Source organism: Peromyscus eremicus, chromosome 13 (genome assembly GCF_949786415.1).
Source record: "Peromyscus eremicus chromosome 13, PerEre_H2_v1, whole genome shotgun sequence".
Lineage (NCBI taxonomy): Eukaryota > Metazoa > Chordata > Mammalia > Rodentia > Cricetidae > Peromyscus > Peromyscus eremicus.
Window position 1 is genome coordinate 61,833,414 of NC_081429.1, and position 19,915 is coordinate 61,853,328.

Sequence of the window (19,915 nt, forward strand, 5' to 3'; positions counted from 1 at the left end):
GCCTATAAACCTACTGATGTGGGAGGGTGAGAGGAGACTCAAGTTCAAAGTTAGCCTAAGCAACTTATTAAGACTCTAAACAAACAAGCAAATAAAAGACTTTTAATATTTTGTCTTAAGAATAAAATAACTTAAAAAAATTTTTTTGGAGTATTAACAGACAGTAAAAAGTTAAGTACAACATGTCTCTGTGTTGTGCATGGCCGTGGCCTACAGAGCAGCTAGCCAGCTGTAGTCTACTTTTCTGAACTTTCTCAGCTCTTTCTCTTCAGATTTTGACAGCTGATGTATAACATCTTCCCCCAGATCGGTGCTATTTGTTTCCTGGGCTTTTTCAGTAAAATCATCTTCTTCATCTGAGTCATCACTTTCTTTTTTTTCTTCCATATCTACATCATCAGGAATTTCTTCAGGACTTTGACAATAACAGAATAAAATGTAACACCATTAGATAGTTCTTTTCATTTTTTTTTTTTATTATTAAGAGATTTTTCTATTCATTTTACATACCAACCACAGATTCCCCTGTCCTCCCTCCTCCTGCCCCCAGCCTTCCTCCACAACCCACCCCACATTCCCACCTCCTCCAAGGCAAGGTCTCCCATGGGGAGTCAGCAGAGCCTGGTACTCTGGATAGGCGAGACAGTTGATGAGCTTGAACTGTTTAGGGGGCCCCTAATAGTGGGATCGGACCCGTCCCTAGTGCATGAGCCGGCTTTTTGGAGCCTAGTGCCTATGGTGAGACACTTTGCACAGCCTGGGTGCAGGGAGGAGAGGCCTGGACCTGCCTCAACTCAATGTACCATTAGATATTTCTAAATAATAACTTTAAGACACTCACATTGAAATACCATATAGAGAAGGTAACTCAACTGAAAACACTGTGATGTGCATCCTCAAGGAGCACGGGCCATGAAAGAGCAAGTGAACTTATGAAACGTGTAACTCTCACCACGTCTTTAAGCATGTACAACACATCTTTCTCAGTTCATCACAAGTATTGAACTTAATAATCTTATGTCATTAGCCACATTTCAAAGCTAAGATACAAACACAGTGGACGACATTTCCCAAACAACACAGAAGACAAACCTCTTGGAACTCTTACCTTTTAGTCTCTTTAGACAGCAGCAACGAGTTCACAAACAGAGAGCACAGGAAAGAAGCCGAGGGCAGTACGTGGGCCGGGGTGTGGAGAAGCTGGAGGCACACGGAAAGGCAGACTTGGTTAGAAAGATCATCCTTCAGCAGAGTGTTACTTCACTTCCTAATACCCTTTATTCTAAATTCTTCCCTGGAGAAAACCAAGCCAAAGGAAACAGTCCTTCCAGTTCCTCACACCTGTGCAGCCGCCACTGCTCACTTAGGTCCAGGAGAGAATCACCCCACTGAGGTACCATGCTTGTCTGGACACTGGATGAGTCAAACGCTACTTGAGACAGTTTACCTGCAGCTCAGGTGCTCACTGTGTCTACCGTTTCCCATGGTCTGCTGAACTGATCACTCACCTCGTTAATTGCAGGTATGTTCTCCGTTAAGGGGAGCTGTACCAGCTCACTCTCCGAAGTGTCACTCAACCTTGCATCCTGCTGTTGCCTGTGTTTCCCCAATATAGAAGAAAATGGGGTCGTTGGCAGACTTTCTTCTGCCAGCAGCTGCGTGGATGCAAAAGGAAAAGAAAATATTTCAATAAAAAGGTGGAACTTCTTTGACATAACAGGTAAGTGCCACTGAACTGTAAAATGGCTCTGGTGAAACGTTAGAAATTACTCAGTTACTCTCATGTCACAAAGCAACTGACACCTCGTGTCCCACTTTCTACATGGGAAAGCTAACTACAGACATTGATGAGAGAACCATGGCTTCCTTGCTGGGGGCGTATAAAGATCACAGTGGGCACACACTCCCAAGGGCACAGAGTGGGGAAAGGCCACATGGTGACATCCTGGAAATAAAGCCAAGAAAGCAATATTCTAAGACAGCTGTGAGAAAAGCAAGGGGTGTGTATGTGTGTGTGTGTGTGTGTGTGTGTGTGTGTGCTGTTGTTGATAAACATGAAATAACAAAACAGACACAAAACCCAGGGCAGTTGGGGGTGTGTTGGAGATGGAGTAAGCACTTCCCGAGTCAGTTCCCTGTTCAAAGCTCTCCACGGAGCTCCATATCGCATGCAGAGTAAAGATGGCTGTAGTCAGTAAGGCTGACTTAAAACTGTGAGACATACCTCACTCACCCGCCCCTGATCTCAACCCTCTCCACTTTCTAAAGTACTCACACTTCACTGACTTGGTACCTGTTGTTTAGCATCTGTATCTTCACAGACAAAGCTGTTTTGCTAACACATCCCAATTGTCTACAATAGTCCCTGGCATACTGATGATCAACAAATGAAAATTAGTGAATAAATTCAATGAATTTTCAGAAAAAATTAAGCAAGCTATGGCTACACAATCAAAGATGAAGAATGGCCCTGGATGTCTGGCAACATCAGAAGCCATACAATCTTAAGCCACCATCTTCAAAATGGTTTTCAGTTTACATTTACAGACAATGAGTCAATCAAGTAGCAGAGAATAAAGAAAACTGCCCAAACTACAAGGTCCTAACCCCTGCTTCAACAGAACAGGCTTTACCAAAGCAAAGGAGTGACTAAAGAGAGAGCAGTTCTCTGAGATCTAATGTCCCCAGGATGACCACTGTGGAGCAGATTCACAGAGAAATTAGTCTAGACTGAAGTAAGGTATAGGTTTGTGAAAATGGTTATCATAACTTGAAAGAATACCTATGTGTCTGAAAATTCTGAAAGAATTAATTTAATTTGCATAAATGCTGGAGTAGAATAACAACTGCTGTGGGATGTATGGCAAACGTGTTGCTGATTAATCAATAAAACACTGATTGGCCATTGGCTAGGCAGGAAGTGTAGGCGGGACAAGGAGGAGAATAAAGCTGGGAAGTGGAAGGTTGAGAGAGAGAGACACTGCCAGCTGCCATGATGAGAAACAGCTTGTGAAGATGCTGGTAAGCCACGAGCCATGTGGCAAGGTATAGATTAAAGGAAATGGATTAATTTAAGCTATAAGAACAGTTAGCAAGAAGCCTGCCACGGCCATACAGTTTGAAAGCAACATAAGTCTCTGTGTTTACTTGGTTGGGTCTGAGAGGCTGTGGGACTGGCAGGTGAAAGAGATTTGCCCTGACTGTGGGCCAGGTAGAAAAACTCCAGCTACAAATGGCCTCCAACGTTGTGGCAAGAGTTTCCACCAAAAACTGAGAAAAAAGATTGTAAAACGGAGCTAAAAACAGTTCCTAATTGTCTCTCTCAAATGAGCGGCAGCTGCTGGTTTGAGCTACTGGTGGGTTCCTAGCATGTGCGCTCGACCTGCTGCCTTATGGCAGGAATGAGACCTCTGCAAGTGGCACAGTAAGCTGCATGGTGGATTTAGACTTTGCTGGTACAAAACAAAAAAAGAGGTTTCTGGGCTACACGCTGCTTGGCTAAAAGCATAGACCCACGATAGCTCCCAGAGCTGGTGGTAAATGTAGCCATGTTGGGAAGCTGAGGTGGGTGGAGCCAGCAGCCACAGCTGCTGCAGTTTAAGGCAATAAATTCACAATAAGACAGATTCAGATGTAATAGTTTACAATGTGTGTAAAAATGTACGTAGGCTTGAAAGAGAAAAAAAGGAATATATACAGTTATATAAAAAAATAAATAGTTTTTAAAAATAAAGTCTTTAAAGAGACAGTAAAGGTAGTATAAAAAAAGCCACGTAAAGATGAATATTACACAGAGAATCTGGATTGTGTTGTGTTTGGGATTTTTAACTGCAGAAAAACATTTGATTGTAAAAGCTGTTCAGTTATGCCAAAATGCATATTTTAAAGATACCTTGACTTCAAAATTTGGATGTAAGGATATGTTACTTTGGAAAGGAGACTCTGCTTTTGTTCCCACAGAAAGCCAAAGGCTATGGATTTGTTCAAGATTAAGATACATCAGGTTTGACCAGCCAAGGCCACCTGAAAGGTCTCCAATGACACCATGGCCCAGATGATCCAACATCCAGAATGGTTTGAAGGCATCTGGCTCAGACGATACAGCCTCATGGACTATTCCATAATTCTAAAATTTTCTTTGTTTCCCCATAAGATACAGCGCCCCCTTCCAGCAGGAAGTAGTAAGAGAAGCTACGCCCAAATTCCCAAATGACATGTAATTTTACTTTGTTAAGGTTAAAACCTTCCTTTTTGAAAAAAAAAAGGGGGAAGTGCTGTGGGATGTATGGCAAACGTGTTGCTGATTAATCAATAAAACACTGATTGGCCATTGGCTAGGCAGGAAGTGTAGGCGGGACAAGGAGGAGAATAAAGCTGGGAAGTGGAAGGTTGAGAGAGAGACACTGCCAGCCGCCATGATGAGAAACAGCTTGTGAAGATGCCGGTAAGCCACGAGCCATGTGGCAAGGTATAGATTAAAGGAAATGGGTTAATTTAAGCTATAAGAACAGTTAGCAAGAAGCCTGCCATGGCCATACAGTTTGAAAGCAACATAAGTCTCTGTGTTTACTTGGTCGGGTCTGAGAGGCTGTGGGACTGGCAGGTGAAAGAGATTTGCCCTGACTGTGGGCCAGGCAGAAAAACTCCAGCTACAAACAACAAAACAAAAAAATAAGCAAATTACAAAAAAAGGAGACAATCATTAATTCCAGGAGGGGGAAAAAGCTGATCACAAACATAAAGAAAGTATGTGGACTATTTGGCTATGAATACATTTATATCTTAAGATAATATAAACTTTCAGCTTTAAGAACTTCAATAAATTCAACAGATAACTAAATCCATAATCCATAATCTAAACATGTTCTTAGAGATATGAAGTACAAGCAAGTAAAAAGAACTTTAACTGCAATAACAGAAGGTTCTGTAATGATGAGGATCAAAGTCCCTTAATGTTCATGGGGGGCTGTTTCAGAACACAGTGCAGACAACAGAACCCAAGGTCCTCAGTGGAGTGGGCTGGAGTATCATTTAATTATGAGCTCAGCACTTCCACTCATCTACTCTGGCATGTTCCACCTCATCCCAAAATTCTTGACCTACCATTGGTTATTCAGCCAATTCCATTTCACAATTAGACATGGCAGGCCACTGACTGTCCACTTAACACATAAGATTATCCTTCTCTCCAGTACTCTAGACTGCAGCAGAGCACTATAGTGTCAAAACAGGACACCAGTTCACAGGTATGCACTTTACAATTCCTTCTTACAGTCCAGCTAGCTACTGTTGTCACAGCCGAATCTGAAAGCGAACTTTCTCCACACGGACAGCAGTGAATGCCTACCTGTTTGCTTGTTGGTGTGAGTTTCTCTTCTGGAGACTTTGTACTGAATGTTAATAAACACTGAAAAGACAGGTCAGTTAATGCAGGAAAATGAATACTATGAGGTACAAATTAAGTAAGATGACACGGGTCCTAAAATGTCAAATTTTCATTCAGGTATTTAAATCTGCTCACAGAAAAGCTATAAAAGACTTAAATTTGATTAAAAGGTCCGGTGAGAGTTAAAAGACTATGTTTTGAGAGGCATGTGAGACCTGGTAACAAAATAAAAGCTTCCAGTTTCTTCAACGGCAAATCAAATCGTAAAATTAGGAGAAAATGCTAATAAATGCAACAAAGTAATTTTGGTGCTTTTCTTGTGTCAGAGTTAACACAAAGCCTCACAGATGTGGGGTAAAGGGCTAGGACAACTGCATTCATAGCACCGCTGTATTGACATTTGACTGCTTCTTTTGGGAAATAAACATTTAATGAGAGTCCTACCTAGAAACAAACTTTCTAAAAGTATGTCTATAAACTGGTCACACTTTTTTGAAGGAGTCAATTACCTGTGATTTAGTTAGGAAGTAAAACTGGGACCTGTTCAGCCACTGGTGAGCTTCCGAGGTGAATGATTCAGGGACATCTCGTGGGACAAACACTCCCCACTGGACTTCCTCTCTGGAGACATTCTTTTGAATATACAGTGGCTGCGGCTCGCTGGGTTTAAATACAAACACTAAAGGGGAAAACAGGAACATGATGGCATTTAACCTGTGGAGGTTGGTTCTAGCCTCAGGCTGCAGGATCACACTCGTCCTGTACCCAGCCCACCAGGTAAATGCACTACTTAGGATTGTTTCAAATCTCTTGTTGTTTCTGTTTAATCTACTGAGTGCCTGCTATGCACCAAACAGGGTAGGAACGAGGGCTAGAATCTGAAAAAGAAAAGGAATTCTGTTCCAGAGACCAGGGGCATCTGTAGAAGAGATACCAGAATACTGCCCAGTATCAGAAGAAAGATGCAGACACTGTCTCAGAAGCAGACCAAGTCCAGTTAGACATCCAAAGGAAGATTTTGAAGGCTGAGTGGGACCTGGCCTGTGGAAACGTCAGGGGAACACTCAAAGCACTAAGTGTGAAAGCAGATATTAGAGGTGTTGGGCAAGAGAGGAAGGGCAGGGCCCCAGGCAAAGAGCTGCACATGAATTTCTGATTCAAGGAGAGTGTGCATCAGCTTATACTAAAGACATTAAAGAGAGAATTTAGGAAACAGGCCTCACGCTATCAGAGCATGATAGTACTTACGATCTGAGCCTGCTGCAGACTGAGACACCGCAGCAACGTGGTCTGAGTAAGGGTCGGGTTCCAAAACTCTAATGTTTAACTTCGCACTCCACTGCACTGTGGGAAAGGATACACTTCTGAGAACAGGTTCACCAAAAGCTCTTAAGTCTTTACAATGGGTGTTCTTCATCTTTCTTGGGACCGCCCCACACATTATTCTTCTATGGAAGGAGTTTATGCTTTCCATAACAATAGACACATGCTGACATTTTCTGTGGAGGGGTTCAGTGAAGTGTGCAGGAGAAAGCAGAGCTGCAAAACGAACTTCAGGTCCTTCCACACACTGTGACACAGTTAGGCTCATTCAGATTCATGGAGGTTGCTTTTCTACTCTTACTAACTGTGGGTGAAAGAGACCACCACCATACACAGTCATGATGAAATAACATCATACTTTCCCTACATGCAAATCAGTAAAATGCCACCAAAGTCTAATTTTTCAGGAGTACTCTGACAGACTATCAAATCTTACACTGTCTGGGATTCTACATACAACCAACAGAGCTATTCCTCAACTTCTGAAGATGAACATGCAGTCCTGTACTCTGAGCACACTAGGCACAAGTGCCTTATTGTTTACAGTATGCTATCTACTTACTACCAGCCCACTGATTCAAAACTTTTGGTCAAGTGAAAAATTACATATTGTGGTAAAGACATGAAAATAGGATACTTCCTAACCTGTACCTGGAGGAGGACATGAGTGTCTGGGCTCCAGGCTGTATAGTCCTGCTCACTCGGCCATAGCACCCAGGGGCACATCTCATACCTCTCTCCAACCCACCAAAGTCCCAGAGACCGGGAGCAGCCTCCCCACACCCCTAAACATCCCTGATGCATCAGTGATCACCAGAGCCACAGGCTCCACCTGCATCTGGAGGAGGAGTGACCCCGTAAGTCACAGGCCCACTTGCAGCAAGTAGAAGAATAGGGGCCCCTAAGGAACAGGCCCCACCTGCACCAAGTGGAGGAAGAGATGGGCAGACTACAGTGTAAGAATACATTTAACAACATAAAGAGCAACTAGGCACCACCAGAAACCAGTAGTTCTATAACAGCAAGACCTGAACACCCCAGTATAGAAGAAGCAGAAGAAAACAACCTTAAAAATAACTTTATGAAGATGACAAAAGGAAATGAAATACTCCCTTAAAGAAGTAGAGGAGAAAACAAACAAAAAACTGGAAGAAATCAATAAATCCCTTAAAGAAAGCCAAGAAAGTCAGGAAAAGAACAATCAAGCAGATGAAGGAACAGTTCAAGCCTTGAAAATTGAAATAGAGGCAATAAAGAAAACACAAACTAAGGGAATTCTGGAAATGAAAAATCTGGGAAAACGAACAGGAACTACAGATGCAAGCACAACCAACAGAATACAAGAGATGGAAGAGAGAATCTCAGGCGTTGAAGATATGATAGAAGAAATAGATTCATCGGTCAAAGAAAATGTTAAATCCAACAAATTCTTAATAAAAAACATCCAGAAAATCTGGGACACCATGAAAAGACCAAACCTAAGAATAGGGATAGAAGAAGAAGAATTCTAGCTCAAAGATACAGAAAATATATTCAACAAAATCATGGAAGAAAACTTCCCCAACCTAAAGAAGGATATGCCTATGAAAGTACAAGAAGCTTACAGAACACCAAATAGACTAGACCAAAAAAAAGTTCCCTCACCATATAATTATCAAAACATTAAACATATAGAATAAAGAAAGAATATTAAGAGCTGCAAAGGAAAAAGGCCAAGTAACATATCAGAATTACACCTAACTTCTCAATGGAGACTTTGAAAGCCAGAAGGTCCTGGAAAAAGACGTTCTGCAGACACTAAGAGACCTCGGATGCCATCCCAGACTACTATACCCAGCAAAACTTTCAATCATAGACAGAGAAAACAAGATATCCCATGACAAAACCAGATTTAAACAATACCTGCCCACAAATCTTGCCCTCTAGAAAAGTACTAGAAGGAAAACTCCAACCCAAGGAAGTTAGCTGCACCCATGAAAGCATAGCCAATAGGTAACCTCACACCAACAAACCCCAAAGTAGGGAAACACACAAACATACCACCACCACCAATAAAACCAAAAATAACAGGAATTAACAATCACTGGTCATTAATATCTCTTAGTATCAATGGACTCAATTTGCCTATAAAAAGACACAGGCTAACCGAATGGGTGTGAAAACAGGATCCATCCTTCTGCTGTATACCAGAAACACACCTCCCCCTCAAAGACAGATATTACCTCAGAGTAAAGGGTTCAGAAAAGATTTTCCAATGAAATGAACCTAAGAAACAAGCTGGTATAACTATCTTAATATCTAACAAAACAGAATTGAAACTAAAAATTAATCAAAAGAAATGGAGAAGGACATTTCATACTCATCACAGGAAAAATCCATCAAGATGACGTCTCAATTCTGAACATCTATGCCCCAAATACAAGGGCACCCACATTTGTAAAAGAAACATTATTAAAGCTTAAATCACACATCAAAACTCACACGCTGATAGTGGTAGACTTCAACACCCCACTCTCACCACTGGACAGGTCTGCCAGACAGAAACTTAAGAGAAATAAGGGAACTAATAGATGTTATGACTCAAATGGACTTAACAGACATCTATAGAACATTTCACCCAAACACAAAAGAATATACCTTCTTCACAACACCTCATGGAACCTTCTCTAAAATTGACCATATACTTGGTAACAAAGCAAATCTCAAAAGATACAATAACCCCCTGTATCTTATCATCATGCCTTAAAGTTAGAATTCAACAACACATGTTACAGAAAGTCTACAAACTCATGGAAATTGAACAATGCTCAATTGAATCACTACTGGGTCAAGAAGAAATAAAAAAAGAAATTAAAGACTTTCTAGAATTTAATGAAAATGAATGGACAACATACCCAAACCTATGGGACACTATGAAATGAGTGCTAAGACGAAAGTTCATAACACTAAGTGCCTATATAAAGAAGTTGGAGAAATCTCACACTAGCAACTTAACAGCACACCTGAAAGCTCTAGAACAAAAGAAGCAAAGTCACCCAGGAGTAGATGACAGGAAATAAACTGAGGGCTGAAATCAATAAAATAGAAACAAAGAGAACAATACAAGGAATAATGAAACAAAGAGTCGGTTTTTTTTGAGAAAATCAACAAGATAGACAAACCCTTATCCAAACTAACCAAAAGGCATCCAAATTAACAAAAATCAGAAATGAAAAGGGGGACATAACAACTGACAATGAGGAAATCCAGAGAATCATCAGGTCATACTTCAAAAATCTATACTCCACAAAATTGGAAAATCTAAAGGAAATGGATATTTTCTGGATAGGTACCACATACCAAATTAAATCAAGACCAGATAAACAATTTAAATATACCTATGACCACTTAAGGAAATAGAAGCAGTCATTAAAGTCTCCCAACCAAAAAAAGCCCAGGGCCAGATGGTTTTGCACAGAATTCTACCAGAATTTCAAAGAAGAGCTAATACCAATACTCCTCAAGTTGTTCCACACAACAGGAACAGAAGGAACACTGCCAAACTCTTTTTATGAGACTACAGTTACCCTGATATCCAAACCACACAAAGATGCAACTAAGAAAGAGAATTACAGACCAGTCTCCCTCATGAACATTGATGCAAAAATACTCAATAATGGAGTAATTACATAATTACTCAGTGGCAAAAAGCAATGACATCATGAAATTTGTAGGCAAATAGATGGAACTAGAAATAATCATTCTGAGTGAGGTAACCCAGACCCAGAAAGAGAAGCATGGTATGTACTTATTCTTAAATGGCTATTAGACGCAAAGCAAAGGATAACCAGGCTACAATCCACAACCCTAAAGAAGCTGGGTAAAAAGGAGGACCCTAGAGGGACACACATGGAGGGGCCTAGGAAGGGAAACTAGTTAGGATCTCCTGAGTAAACTAGGAGGGGCGGGGGAATAGAAGGGATAGAAGAATGGGGGATGGGATCAGGAGGGACTGAGATGGGCAGAGTGGAGGGAGGGACGGAAAAGAGGTATCTTGGTAGAGGGAACAATTAGGAGGATACGGAGAAACCTGGTGCTGGGGAAATCCCCAGGACTACACAGGATGACACCAGCCAAGACTCCTAGCAATAGTGGAGAGGGTGCCTGATCTGGCCTTCTCCTGTAATCAGATTGGTGACTACCCTAATTATCATCATAGGAAGTACACCCAGTAACTGATGGAAGCAGATGCTGAGATCCACAACCAAGCACTGGGCTGAGCTCCTAGACTTCAGTTGAAGAGAGGGAGGAGGGATCACAGGAGCAAATGAGGTCAAGATCATGATGGGGAAAACCAAGGAGATAGCTGACCTAAGCTGGTGGGAGCACATGGACTCAGGTTTGTCATCTGGGGAACATGTATGGGACTGAACTAGACCCTCTGAATGTGGGTGACAGTCATGTGGCTAGATCTCTTTGGGGAGCCCCTGGCAGTGGGACCAGGACCTATCCCAGTACGTGAAATGGCTTTTTGGAACATATTCCCTAGGGTGGGATACCTTGCTCAGCCTAGACACAGGGGCTTGGTCCTGCCTCAAGTTAGTATGCTAGACTTTGTTGACTCCCAAAGGAGGGAGGCCTTATCCTCTCTGAGGAGTGGAGAGGAGGGTGGGGGTGAAAGTGGGAGAAGGGGAGGGAGGGGGAACTGGGATTGGTATGTAAAATGAAAAAAAAAAACCACATTAAAAAAAAAGGAAATAGTATCCTTAATTCCTAAAACATCATAGTCTAACTGCAGTGTTCCACATGTGCCCTCCTACGTCACCTCAGAGTAAAGCGGCAGCTTACTGACCCACATGTGCCCTCCATGTCACCTCAGAGTAAAGCGGCAGCTTACGTGAACAACTGAGCAGGTTCCAACAGCAGAGAATGTCATTCTCAGTTGTGCCGAGGAGGTACTTGGAGCATGTCATTCTTCCAAAGCACAGGTGCCTAGGTCAGAACCACACCAGGGTGAGCAGCAGGCAGCATGAGCACATTTACCTACAAACAACTGCAGGCTGTGCCCACAGGGTTTAGTTCTACTCGGTACAGACTTGCAAGCAGGCATGGGTATTCCTTTTTGTGTCCCTAATTGTTCTGACGTCAATGGAAAAGGTGCTAAGGCAATACAAAGGGGTTATTTAGGTACTTGTATTTCTTTAGGAAACTTTGATGATCAACTCTCTTATATGCAGCATCATGGAGCAATCACCACAGAACACAGAACAATTTATGTAAAATATATGACAACAAAACCTTATGTTCTTTACCTACAGGAGGAAATCTGTATTCAGAATTTTAAAGTTTTACAAAGTAAATTCAAAATCAGATATATTTAAAATGAGATGAAATTAGTCACCTGTCAGAATTGTCCTCAGGTCTGGTTTGAGTCTAACATTATGTTTTTAATGGGAACACAGACTGGCACATCAGGATCAACCAAGGCTGGCTTAGCTTTAATTGCTACATGATACCCCCATTCAATTGTTTACTGTACTGAACAAAGCTGGATACAATAATTCAATGTTAATCATTGTTTAAGAATGCTTGTAAACTGCTCATGTACTCACAAGTTTCAGTTTTCCAACGTTTTGATTAGCTTTTTACCCTATCCCCTGCAACCTACAGATTACTTCTACTGGGGAAACATACATTATTACTGAAGTTTAAAGGCTTACTTAAATTACAAAGCTATACATACTTTGGTAGCAATACAAACTAATTTACTTACCTGATTTTCCCAGCTCGTTGGCAAAATGTACATTTTAGTTCCCATGTTTCTGAATCCCATATTGTAACTATTTCTTCAAAACTAACTGCTAGTAAGGAGCCATCTTCAGAGAAACAGCAGTTGGTTGCTTGATACTTATGATAACTACCCACAAAGTCACAAGTCCAGCCAATGGCTTTTTCTGTGGAAAAACAAGCCATAACAAAAATGGCATAAATATTAATAAATAACATTAGAGACATATTATAAGTTGAAAAAGTTAAACAAGGGAAATAAAACATAACAAAAAGCAGATTCACCAGAACTGTGCTAAGTCAAAAGTGTTGCGATTTTCCCCTTCCTGGAGACCTTGACCTCCCTCTAGTGGAGAAGAAAAAGCCCCATCAGCAATAGCCCTTTGAGCTGACCAAACAGACACAATGTCATTCACTTCCCCAAGGCACGATTCTGGTGAAAGGGTATGTACATATTTAATATGAAAAAAGCAATAGTTTATAGGCTCTATGTGTTAACTTACTATATATATCAGAGTCATCTGCCAACACCCACACTTTGAAGTGGCCGTCTCTGCTGGCTGTGACCAGTGTGGGTTTTTCATGGTTTTCTGCGTTATTGAAACAGAGAGCTGTGATGGGGTTATCATGTGGCATGGTGATCTTTGTGTTAAGAACAAACCTAGTAGAAGGAAAATCATGAATTTACTCTCAGAAAAACAGGGTAGGCTCTGTACATCACTCAATAACATCTTTAAAATGGGCAGGTGACGGATTGTCATCCACAATGGCAAAACTTCACACACTCTAACAATCACAGGACTAACATCACATGCATCTGGGGTGACTCAAATACTGATTATATACAGTGGCCAGTCTGTTGGTAAAAATGAACCTAATACAAAACAAACCATGGCTGAAGCTACTCCACCGGACTCTGCAGGCTAATGACACAGAACTTAGAAGCCTGGTCTTTTCTAAAAACAGACACAAGAAAAAAAGAGGAAAAGAATGGCTCTGAAAGGATCCACTTATATTTATATTGTGAAAATATGGGGTAAAAATGACCTATTCAAACTGCCCCAGTCATGGACACTGCTTGCTCTGTGTCCTTAGAGAGCACCAGAGCAAGTACCTCCAAGAGTAAATGTTTCAAGAGAGGACTAGGAAGGACCACTCAGTTCCGGGCTGCTTTTCTCATCTGGGAAACGTGTGGCACAGGCTCAGGTCATAATGTTTTTAGAAACTCATCAAGCCAGGAATGGTGGTGCACGCCATAAATCCCAGCACTTGGGAGGCAGAGACAGGCAAATCTGAGTTTGAACCAGCATGGTCTACATAGCAAGTTTAGGAACAGCCAGGGCTATGCAGAGAGATCCATTCTCCACCAAAAAAAAAAAAAAAAAAAAGAAAAAGAAAAAGAAAAAAAGGGGTGGTGGTGGTGGGCTGGAACAGAAAGACCCAACGAGCAGCTCTGCAAACAAGCACTGGGTTATTTACCTAACATGACACATGTCTATATTCCTACTTTGACAGTTAGGGACACACTTGGATTCTAATTCTGGATTTGCCTGGAATGTGTATTATGTTGTGGGGTTACAATTCTTTCTCATGTTTCATCTCTTCTGTGACGACATAGCATGACCTACATTACACCAATGCTTTCTCAAAACGGAAAGCTAAAATAAAGCTTTCTTATTAGACTAATACCCCAAGCCCCATTTCCCTGTGTCAAAATGAAACAAGACTTGACGGTTTTAGCTGTAAACAGAAGCTCAAATGGTGGCCACACAGTAGGATTACCCTTGCGTTTTCTTGCTATAGGTCCACAGCTTCATTTGCAGTTCAAGCTCAGTTTCATCTTCTTGCCGTTGTTCAACTGTTGCTAGCCAAGTGCCAGAGCAGTCGAAGGCAGCCTTCGTCAGTTCAATCTGGATTAGGCCGTCATCATTGATGTACTCTTGCTGTATGATATCTAACTGACAAGGTTAAAGAGCCCAATATGTTATTAATATAAGTACCTTTAATTTACAGTCATGCTTTTTTCTAAGGAAACTTCAAGTCTAAATTAAATTCTCTATCACTTTAAGAGAGTAAGAAAGTAAAAAAAGATAAGCAATGGTCTAAGTAGGCTAGCTTTTTATTTATGACTGATCTCTTAATCCCTTAAAATGGGTTGTCTTGTGTTTGCTAAGAAAATTAAGTGGTTGAACAGCTATAGATCCAAAATGTTTCAGATTTCATTCCATGTTTAGAATGTTTACATAGACATAGGAGGTATTTGGGGGCTAGGATCCAAGTCTACACATAAAATCCATTTGTTTTATGTGCTCTTAAAATCTTCAGCCAGCCTGTGGGTAATTTTATGTAATAGTTTTAGCATTGTGCTGTGATATGTCTTCACATTAAGTCAGGCACGAGATTTTTCCTTTTGTAGTTTCAGGGAGGTACTCAGAATTTTTAGATCTGGGAACATTTAAGAGTTTGGATTTTGGCCAAGCATGGTGGCCCATGCCTTTAAGCCCAGCACCCAGGAGGCAGAGGCAGGTGGATCACTGGGCTCAAGATCGGCCTGGTCTACAGAGTGAATTTCAGGACAGCCAGAGCTATACAGAGAAACCCTGTCTTGAAAAACAAAAACAAAATGAAAGACTTTGGATTTTGAGATTGGGGATGCTCAAACTGTATTAAGTACAGTAACTGCCCCTTCAGAAGATGTTTATAGGATATGGAAAGAAAGAAAGAAAACGTTAGTTACTCTGGCAGTAACGTAGAAAGAGCACTGCACAAAGGTGGGATTGCATCTGGCAGGCCTGCAGTGTTCTTGTTTAATCTGCACTGAACTTTAGCATGTGATGACAGTTTTACCACACAGCAGACCCCATCTGTACTGTCAATCCCACAGGCGCATTCCCTTTCATTGTGACTCAAAGCACACATGTGGGCAGCAACAACTGCACAGTAATTAGACACTATCAGCCATGTTCAAATACAAAAGCAAAGGATCAATACCAGGAGCTTACAAATAACCCCATGACCAGTAGTAAAAGACCTTTCGCTTGTTTTAAAACTTAGCTATGAATCAAAATCTTACATTATATAACTGCTTATCACCCTGGAGAGAATAAAATTGCAGGTGACCAGGCTTTCCATTTAGAACTAAAGCTTTGGTTCTTGGGTCAATCATCAAGCCAGTAGATATACTCCTATCTGCAAGAGAAGCGACAGACAGTGATTAAACTGGGAGCAGCAGCCACTCCTCAGGTGTAGTCCTACATCCCCTGGAGTCCACCGTACCTTTCACTAGGCCTTGAATTACTGCAGATGCATCGAGATTTCGGTGAATAACTGTTATCTCTATTAAAGCAAGGAGAAAAACAATTAAACATAAATAGGTCAGAGTATCAAGGAGCAGACATTTAAGTTATTTTGATATGCTGCAACACAAGACAATCCAGTAAGCTTAACTAAGTCAGTGTTACTAGAAAATCAGGGCTTTATTTTACAAGTTAGTTGAACAATTAGGGATGGGGATAGAAGTGCCTGTTGAAGTCTTTACCTTTTCTTTCAAATTATGTGTGTTCATGTGTGTGTGTGTGTGTGTGTGTGTGTGTGTGTGTGTCTGTGGGGGGGGGGGGAGGATATGTGCATGTGAGTGCAGGTGCTCAGGGAAGCTACCCAAGAATGCTGGGTATCCCAAAACCGGAGTTACTGGTGGCTGTGAGCTGCCTTATGGGTTCTGTGTCAGAGGAGGGGATCTATTATTTGCTTTTATCGATTGTGCTCATGAATACACGACAGCTTACAAACCGACCCAGGTGAGAAGGAACGGGAGAAGAGCCTGTGCTCCTCCTCCTAGTGCTCATTCCCACATTCGCCTAGAACTGCAACAATGGCGCCCACAGCGCTCTCATGAAAATGCCGTTACTTATGAAAGTAGGAAGGCCCACTTCAAACCCGCCTTCTATTTCAAAAGATTCTGAAAATATAATTGCCATGGAAATAAACAAACACATTTAGTCTTATGCTTTCATAAAAACAATTTTGAAAGTGATGGATCTGGTGGCACATGAGGCTAAGAGGGTGGAGGAAAGCAGAAGAGTGAAGAAAAATCCACGTATTAATAAAGCTTTCTGCTCTTACTTGTTTTAGGTCCCTTTGTCTTCCATACACAAGCTGGTAGCTAATATTACCTCCTCACAGTGAGAAACTCAGACTTACTGTTATCAGAGTGAGATGTACAGAGCAAGTCTCCCGCAGGGGAGACGGAGATGTGCTCAATAGTAGATCCCAAGCGAGGGAGAAACTCCTTGTTCTTCTCCGATCCATCTCGCCACTCTACAAGCACACACTCGCGCCCGCCACTCAGCACACTAGTGCCTTCACGACCAAAGAAACCAACAGGCAGAGTTTGGAGGGAAAACAAACAAACAAAACCACAAAAACAAGAAAACAAAGACAAATACAATCAGCATTTAAGTGATTTCTTTGGAAACTTACAAAGTGTCTTCCTATCATTTTATCTGGTTTTATTATCTTTCAGTCTTATTTTAATTTTATTTTTAATTGACATAGCTGTGCAGATATACAGGATATACCATGATGCTTACATACATATATGGTGTAACACTCAAAGAAGGTAATTTGAACATCTAGCACCTTGAGCATTTACCCATTCCTTGTGATGAAACAATCAAAATCTTCTTTTATAGTTATAATAGTAATAGCTACAGTCACTCTATTGTGCAACAGAGGAAACAGAGTAAAGATGACCTACATATAAAACATCTGTCAACCACACCTGCCTGTCAGTCTCCAGGAGGAACAAGTGAAGGACAATCACTTTCCTTCCTGCTCTGCAGGCACATGGGTATGAGGGCATTAAAATAAAAGACGTATGTACTTCCTATGTCTGCCTCACATCCAAAACAGGGTCTGAATTTAAAGTAGGGAACACCTGGGCTGGAGGGATGGCGCAGCTGTTGAAGGTTAGGCTCACAACCAAAAATATGAAATAGGGAACACTCACAATCTCTCAATTCAAATACAGGCTTCTAAATTACACCCATGACCATATTCTACTTACTAGCCATTGGACTTTATGCTAGCTAGTCACTACCTCAAATTCTCACTTCCTTCATCCATGAAAGGACAATTAAGGACGGACTTCACTGGTCCAAAGACAGAGAATAGAAAACACTGAAGCTATTTGCATCTGGTAAATAGCAGCAGTTATTGACTACATCTTTATAATAAGACTGTTTAAAAAAAGGCATACACTTTACATAGGTTCTTTATGTTAAGAGAGATGATGAGCACAAGCGTATACTCTGGAATCCTGAACGCTAAACTACATACTACTGTGGTGAGTAAAGCCCAACAAAGGGTCATGAAGTGTTCACAATTTGACTCCCATAATGTGTTTTTTGTGACAGGGTCTCACTACAAAGCTTAGGCAGGCCTTGAACTCATGGTGATCCTCCTGCCTCAGCCTCCCAAGCAATAGGATTATAGTTGTATACCACACCTGGTGCCTCAATTTTAAATCTGTAAACGCTGTGAATCGCAACATTTGATTCAGATATTTCTAAATGTCCTTTTAATTATCAAAATGGCACCTACCTGACACTGTAAAAGCCAAATCCATAACCACATCATGGTGCCAATGCAAACACGTGTATGTGTACTTCTTATCATCATGAAAATTCCTCCTGTTGGAAACAACGAAATACTTTTTTAACATTTTTCCTCACATAATATATCCTGACTATGGTTTTCCCCTCTGTCAGCTCCCCCCAGTTCTTCTCCACCTCCCCTCCCATCTAGAACTTTCTGTCTCTGATTAGAAAATAAACAGGCTTCTGAGACAGTAATAAAATAAAATATAGTAAAACAAAAACTAACACATCAGAATTGGACAAAAAAGACAAACAAAGCCGTGTGCAGGAGAAAAGTCTAACAGACAGCACGAGAAACAGAGACCCACTCTTCGGTGCTCAGGAATCCCATAGAAACATGAAACTGGAAGCCATACTACAGTAAACAGGCAAAGGACATCCTTTCTGCCTCCTCTTCCACAGGGTTCCCTAGCCATGAGCAAAGTTATCTGATGGAGACATGGACTTAGGGCTGAGAAAACAGAATTCTTCACTTGACCTCAGGTGCAGAACAGGAAACAACGGCGTGCTAAGTCCAACACATCGCAGTCTGACGTGTTCTGACATCAGTATTTAGAAATACCTTGTTATTCCTAACCAGAACCACGTCTACAGGCAATGTTATTATGGTACCATCATACCACCTGCTAGGTACTAAGCAATGTCTCACTTTCCTGTTCTAGTTAAAAGGCTGAGAGCTAAGTTCTCCAATACAATGGCTCCAGGTGACATGGAATGCTTCCCTCTCTCCAGAAGTTAAGGTCAGGAACCCTACATGGCAGCCTGAAGGGAGAGCAGGACAAGGAACAGAGGTGGCAGCACAGCCCAGTCCTGCAGCAGTTCTGATGCTCACACAACCTCCTTTAGGACCTAGAGACGGTGCTGCTCTGCAGGATGAGTGTGAAGCAGTGTGCAAGCGACCCCACGTTTCCCGAGCTCACTGACCAGAGGCGGATCTTGCCATCCATGTGGCCGGATGCAATGCAGTCTTCCTTTGGGTGGCAGGCTACACAGGTGAACTTGTTATTAGCATTCTTCTTATTTTTGGTTGATGGTAAAGTAAAACTAGGAAAAAGAAAAACAACTTTCCCTTGGTTACGAATCAAGCATTTTGTTTGGTAAACATTTACCAATACACAATATAAACTTCATGTGAGTCATATTACAAGAACTGGTCAATGGAAGCTATTACGATTTAAGTCATGAAGACATTCCTTTTAGTTCCTTTTTCTGGCCTGGGGACAGCTGATTCAATTTTCTCCCTGAACCAAAATTTCAGCATTAAACTTATGGCCATGCTTACTAAGTTCTAACTGAAACAAGTGACCTTATGGGTCCTAAACGAACAATACAGGGGATAAATCATTTGCTCTGTCTAGATTGGTTCCTATTCCACTTCCGAGGAAGTGAGGACCTTTACATAACAAATAATGCTAATCTCAGAAGGGTAGCTGGGAAGATGACCGTGGCTAAGAAAGACTGACTATACAATGCTCGGCTCAGCACCACAGCCTCTCTAACACGGCATCTTATTTATCCTTACAACTCAATTAGATACTGTCTCTACTTAAACATATTAATTTGAAGCACATGGTGGCTGAAATGCACTAAACATTTATATATATATGTGTATATATAAATGTTTATACACACACACACACACACACACACACACATATATAATTTTTTTGTCAACTTGACACAAGATAGGGTCATCCACCAAGAAGAAGCCTCAATTGAGACAATGCCTCCAGATGGGCCTCTTGGCAAGACTGTGGGGCATTTTCTTGATTGAGATTGATGT

The 19,915-nt window shown here is 41.3% G+C and overlaps 1 protein-coding gene across 1 annotated transcript in view; it reads right to left on the reverse strand.

Annotated features, from left to right (window-relative positions):
* Nucleotides 1-89: 89 nt before the first annotated feature.
* Nucleotides 90-19,915, reverse strand: part of Wdr75 (WD repeat domain 75) — a 30,325-nt gene continuing 10,499 nt past the window's right edge. The window contains exons 7-21 of the mRNA XM_059278247.1: nt 19,057-19,176; nt 18,077-18,165; nt 16,676-16,834; nt 15,752-15,811; nt 15,549-15,664; nt 14,258-14,433; nt 12,979-13,136; nt 12,462-12,642; nt 11,586-11,680; nt 6,635-6,730; nt 5,896-6,065; nt 5,348-5,407; nt 1,509-1,655; nt 1,109-1,200; nt 90-415 (exon numbers count right to left, since the gene is read on the reverse strand). Coding sequence (XP_059134230.1) covers nt 211-415; nt 1,109-1,200; nt 1,509-1,655; nt 5,348-5,407; nt 5,896-6,065; nt 6,635-6,730; nt 11,586-11,680; nt 12,462-12,642; nt 12,979-13,136; nt 14,258-14,433; nt 15,549-15,664; nt 15,752-15,811; nt 16,676-16,834; nt 18,077-18,165; nt 19,057-19,176 — 1,924 coding nt within the window. The 3' untranslated portion in view covers nt 90-210. The remainder of the gene's footprint in view (nt 416-1,108; nt 1,201-1,508; nt 1,656-5,347; nt 5,408-5,895; nt 6,066-6,634; nt 6,731-11,585; nt 11,681-12,461; nt 12,643-12,978; nt 13,137-14,257; nt 14,434-15,548; nt 15,665-15,751; nt 15,812-16,675; nt 16,835-18,076; nt 18,166-19,056; nt 19,177-19,915) is intronic.